Below are 6000 nucleotides of genomic sequence, written 5' to 3' on the forward strand. Positions count from 1 at the left end.
AATATTGGATTGAACTTGAGCTTTTACGACGACTTGATTAGAAAGACGAAAATCATTAAAAACTGCGTGCCATTGTTGCTGATATAATGAGACAGAATTAGTTTATTTTTCTATCGAAATTTTTATATGGGTTCCATATCGTATCAGCCTGGAAAATGTATGAATATGAATCGTAATTTTTGCATCGTTAGAGAACGATTACAGGTGCATCGTTCTGTCTGTTGTTAGATACATTACTCTCAATCTAACCTAATTGCCATCAGGTACTTCCGCTAGTAATACATAAAGTAAATCCAACTCTTGACGTGTACGTTCAAGTCGCTAGCAACTAAATAAAGGAAGATTGGTTATGGCCCATCCTTATTTAGTCTTATACTGATAAACCTCAAGCGGTTCGCATTTATTGGATTATTGGATCATTTAGGATAATTCAAAAGCAAAGGCAAGGTGCGTAGGGAAGGAATGCCTTCATCGAGAACGTTTTAAAAGAAACTAGTATCTATGCATAAAATGTTGTATCCATGCATAAAATAAGAATAAAAGGATTATAGTTTTTGAAGTTCAGATCTCTTAGACAATAATACTTGTTAATTAAAGTATTATTTCAAATTCATATAGTACTAAATAAAAACTGTCAATGAAAATGGCATCGGACCGTTTTTAGGACATACTTTTCTTTTATGAATTACTCAAATTTGTTACAAGGAACAACATTCAAAATACACTTCAATTTCGTTTGTATAAATTTCAAGAAAACCTAAATGTATTGCAGTGTAAAAGACAGACCTATTTATTTGCTGTGGCAGTGACAGAAAATAAACAAAAGACAAATTAAATGTAACAAGCAATTTCTGATTTTAATGTTTTGTCAATGGTCAACAAGAAGTTTAAAAAGCTAAAACAAAAATTTGCATTTTTGCTTAACAGAAATTATATCTATGAAGAAAAATGGTACCATACATAATCTCATTTTTTATATATTACAGTTATTGTTACTTATACATAATCTCATTTTTTATATATTACAGTTATTGTTACAAATGAATGATTTCATAAAGTTATAATAGCTCTATATGATACGGGCTACAATTATTATGTTAAACGGAATAGATATTTCAATAATAGAATTTTAGGAACTATATATTTTCTTCTGAAAAAACTTAAGGTCATATATCTAGTACAACGATTATAAAATAAAAGATATCTTGAACCGTTTGCTATTTTATTTGTATACCTTCGACTATAGAGCCAGTTATTACTGTTAACTGTGAAACAATTTAATATTTTAGAATTAAAGAAAATAAAGTGTTAATGGTAAACTTTTTTTTTGTATTTTAATGATTTTCGTTCAGATCATATGCATGCATTCTATTTGGTTATCAAGGCATAATAATCTATAACTGTATAATTGCATGTTGTTTGTGGATCATGGATATTTATAGTCATAACGACCAAATGATTTGTATAGTTTATTTGTACAGATTAGCTGCAGTGTACTTTCCTTAATAATGTATAATAATGCTAATTTTCTTATTGATTGATTGTTTCATGGATACTTCTGAAATTTAATTTTGTTTTAAAATTTGAGAAAGATATCAAATGACATAAACTTTAGAAAACTTAATTAAGTACAGAAAAATTACATGCATAGGATGATTTGGGAAATTGACAATGACTGTTAAAATGTACATATAGAAATACAAATTTTTCTTTTAATATTTTTTCATTTACTAAAAGCAGTAGTTTTTTATAGATATGTAGGTGTATATTATACTCAAAAATTACATTTTCTTTGATAGCATATTAATAAGCAAATTTCGTGATAAAGATAATCGATTTCATAGATACTCGTGGAATTCAGTCTTATCATAACATTAGAGAAACATAATGATATGGATATATTACTGAAAACCAAAAATCGAAATAATTAAATGAAAATTATTTTGACATGGATTTTTTAAAGCGATATGAGAATATACCTGCATTTCGAAGAGCTTTATTCTAATCAAATGGCTTATTTACCTGTTCAGTTTATTTAAACTAATTCTTTGCTATAAAAGTTAATCTGAAAATTATATTTATAAATAAAAGATTTGCATACTATGTAGTTTTAAGTTCTTTTAAAACTTTAGAAAACTTTAGAAAACTTAATTAAGTACAGAAAAATTACATGCATAGGATGATTTGGGAAATTGACAATGACTGTTAAAATGTACATATAGAAATACAAATTTTTCTTTTAATATTTTTTCATTTACTAAAAGCAGTAGTTTTTTATAGATATGTAGGTGTATATTATACTCAAAAATTACATTTTCTTTGATAGCATATTAATAAGCAAATTTCGTGATAAAGATAATCGATTTCATAGATACTCGTGGAATTCAGTCTTATCATAACATTAGAGAAACATAATGATATGGATATATTACTGAAAACCAAAAATCGAAATAATTAAATGAAAATTATTTTGACATGGATTTTTTAAAGCGATATGAGAATATACCTGCATTTCGAAGAGCTTTATTCTAATCAAATGGCTTATTTACCTGTTCAGTTTATTTAAACTAATTCTTTGCTATAAAAGTTAATCTGAAAATTATATTTATAAATAAAAGATTTGCATACTATGTAGTTTTAAGTTCTTTTACTTTTTGAGTTCTACATAACATTTATAAAAGAAAAGACATAAATATATCCATACTTATGAAAATGGGATATTGGTTCCATAAAAATCATAACTTGAGGTAAGAAATGGTCTATGTCTGAGCACGTCGTTTAATATGAAATGATTTCCGATACCAAAATTAATTCTTGCTGAATATTACTTAAAGCAATAATTTTCATTAAATTTCAATTATTTGTGGAACAAACATAGTACTCACCTACGTTTATTCGTCCGGGTAATCCCCAGCATAGTGCCGTTGACACAAGAAGAATTACGGAATAGCCAAAAAGTTCCATTCAGTGGTTGTGATTCTATACTAAACCCACCCCATCAGGCTAACACCTCCTTGAATACTGAAAGCTTCAGCGCTCCGTTAGGAGATACCTATGACATCATCCTCTTTCGTCATAACAAATCCAGCTACGCTGTGCCTGCATGTGCTGTTTGTTAGGCGTGAACCGGCTGGCGGTGATTTTGAATCTGAGATTTGTTAATTTAGGCTGGATACCTTTTAGAAAGTGTTTAAGTAGGTATTAGTCAAGCATGAGCACGAAATTTTAGAAGGAGTTCCATTACTGCAGAACCCCCGCGAACAGGGGATGAAATTTTCATCCTCTTGGTAGCTTTATGGATAGTGGGAGGTTTGCCCAAAGAACTTTTGAAACATTTCCAGAACTTCTTTCTTTATTTCACTAACGCAAAGCGCTAGAACTGTGAGCGGTAAATAAGTATCTTTTTTTTAATGTTTGCAACTGTAAACGGTGTTCTTGGGTTTTATTTTTTATTAGGTTCATTGAGGAAAGGTTCTGCGTCTGTGTACGGATGAACTGTTTTTGTAGTAAATCAAATGCTAAATAATGGAGTCATAAAATGGATGAGAATATCATGTAGTCTTTGTTACCATCAATTAAGAGTTTGTTGCCAGCTTTTATTCCGAATAAATTATGTACAGTAGAACTCCAAATATCCCGGTGGTCAAGAACGATATTTTTGCTCCACCAGTGGCCAAGTGGTTAAGACTCCTGAATACTTTGAATCTGTCTCGGGTTCAATTCCAGGTGAATGTGCTTGCATCATGGGGAGTTTTCCCATGTGTAACGAGAATTCGAGCTGGTTTCTCTCAGAAAATCCTCCACGAAGGCATCCCTCTCCAGAGGCAGGTAGCCGTCGAGAGCTTTACCATACTGAATTAACTTAATCCATATATCCGGATTAATCGAGATTTCGATGACATTATCTGAATGTCTGAAAAACTGGAATGCTTTCTTCTTGTACGCGAAATACAAAGTTTAAGGTTTATAGAATATTTACTTATCAAACAACACTCATTACACATTCATCTAAATTAATTTACTTGCATCTAAGAAACTGTATTGTTCAGCAGTAATTAAAGAGCCCTAATGAATATTAAATTATTTTGTAGAACCCAGGATCCAAAACAATAGAATATTCGCAATTTTTTTTTTTTTTTTTTTTTTTTTTTTTTTTTTTTTTTTAGGTAACACATGCAAAGAAAAATATTTTAATATTCTTTTATTGTATTTAAATAACCTACGTTTAAGTTAAAAATTTATTACAAAACGTACACATGTATAACAAAGTATGTGTACAAATATATCATATGTATAAATAATAAAAATTGTAGAAAGCTCGCCTAAAAGTTACCAAGAAAGTACCTAAAAGTTACCAAGAAAGTACCTAAAAGTTACCAATGTGTCTTTCTGAGCGGACGCGTCGGGAAATTGGAACAGAGAATTGAGACTATTAAAATTAAAATTTCCAGTTTAAATTAAAATTAAAATTAAAAGACTTTGTCAAAAAATTTTTTAGCGAAAAAGTTTCAATTGTCTGTTTCGGCGAAACGCGTAATGGGGTTAGCTTGATTCGACGTTCAAATAATTGAAATTTCCCTTGAAAAGCCTGTTTGGATGTCGAGTTGGGCTAATTTACCATTTTCCGCTTACTTTTTAACTTTTTCTGTTATTTAATTTTATTGTATTTATGTTTTACATGTCTAATGATTTGCTTTTCATGTGTATTAATTTTTGAAAACGTCTTTAACCTTTTGGAGCAGCAGCTCTTGGTAACTTTTAGGCGAGCTTTCTACAATTTTTATTTTTTACTTATTTTGCAGCATATTGCGCAAGATGTTTTCTTGACCAAAATTGTTATTACTGCTTTGCTTGATAAAATATGTATAAATAATATATACATATTAACTTTGTGATACATTTGTACAAATAATGTACAAATGATGTACAAATAATGTAATAATTTGTACAAATAATGTACAAATGGATCACAAAGTTAATATGCACAAGTAAAATGTTCAGTTTTAATGACTGGGATGAGCTTGCTTAGTTTTGCACAAAACTTTAAAGTCGGGTTTTATGGTCGTTATTTGTAAACTTGTTTCATGTTCAACATCCAGTTTATTTCTATATTTTGTGTTTGTTACAAATATTTCTATATTTTATTTTTTTATATATGCTGAAAATAACTTTTCGCACAAATATGTAACGAAGAGCACTAAATTTTTTACAGCTTTTGCATAAATTTGAAGCTGCTCTTTTGTAAATAATAAATTCTGATTTTTTATTGAAGAATTTTGAAATGGACTTTTAATCCAGTCATGGGACTTTTTTTGGTGAGGAAAACAATCACTTACATAGTTTTTTAATTATAAAACATGCTTCTAAATCATGTCTTTAACATATTTATCCAAATTTATTTCATTTCAATTTTCATCTTTGTTCAAATTTATTTCATTTATAACATCTTTATTCAAATTCATTTTCAAATTTAAAATCACTTAGCTTTCAAAATATTACGTATTATTGTTTTTATATGAGATTCCCACAAATCTAACTTTAAAATTAAAGAATTGATTTTGTCGTTCAGTTTAATAATATTAAATTTAAAGCTTTGGAAAGATTTATTAAATTCATTTAAAGCTGTAACTATATCTGTCAAATATACCAATAACTGTAATCATATTTATCATTTCAGTTTTGAGCATAATTACAATTTATTGAGCGTATGTTTAAATTTTGAGCATAATACGAGCATTTAAAAAATATTAATTTCAAATAATTTTTTTATATATAAAATCAATAATCTGTACCGCTTCATCAAAAATGTTCTTTAATGTTTCTGACATTCTTTTTGCTACTTGATGCTGATGATGAAGACAACAATCAGAATATTCAAAATGTGGGGTTATTGCAATTATTCGTAGTATAGCTTGTTTCTCTCAGCCTAATAAAGATTTTTCCCCATCAGTGCAAACACATGAATTCCAGCTGAATTCATTTTCTTGTACGTATGAATTA

At 28.6% G+C, this 6000-nt stretch overlaps 1 protein-coding gene across 4 annotated transcripts in view; it reads right to left on the reverse strand.

The window, feature by feature from the left end:
• Positions 1 to 3282, reverse strand: part of LOC118189489 (glutamate receptor ionotropic, kainate 2-like) — a 122325-nt gene extending 119043 nt beyond the window's left edge. For 3 of the 4 annotated variants that reach the window (XM_085815251.1, XM_085815246.1, XM_085815234.1), the window contains exon 1: positions 2886 to 3282. In XM_085815251.1, the coding sequence (XP_085671377.1) occupies positions 2886 to 2964 (79 nt within the window). In that variant the 5' untranslated portion in view covers positions 2965 to 3282. The remainder of the gene's footprint in view (positions 1 to 2885) is intronic. The other variant, XM_085815237.1, reaches the window with a different exon arrangement.
• Positions 3283 to 6000: the final 2718 nt, after the last annotated feature.

This window comes from Stegodyphus dumicola, chromosome 1 (assembly GCF_044657685.1).
Source record: "Stegodyphus dumicola isolate Sdum_Otavi_A_Nest chromosome 1, ASM4465768v1".
NCBI lineage: Eukaryota > Metazoa > Arthropoda > Arachnida > Araneae > Eresidae > Stegodyphus > Stegodyphus dumicola.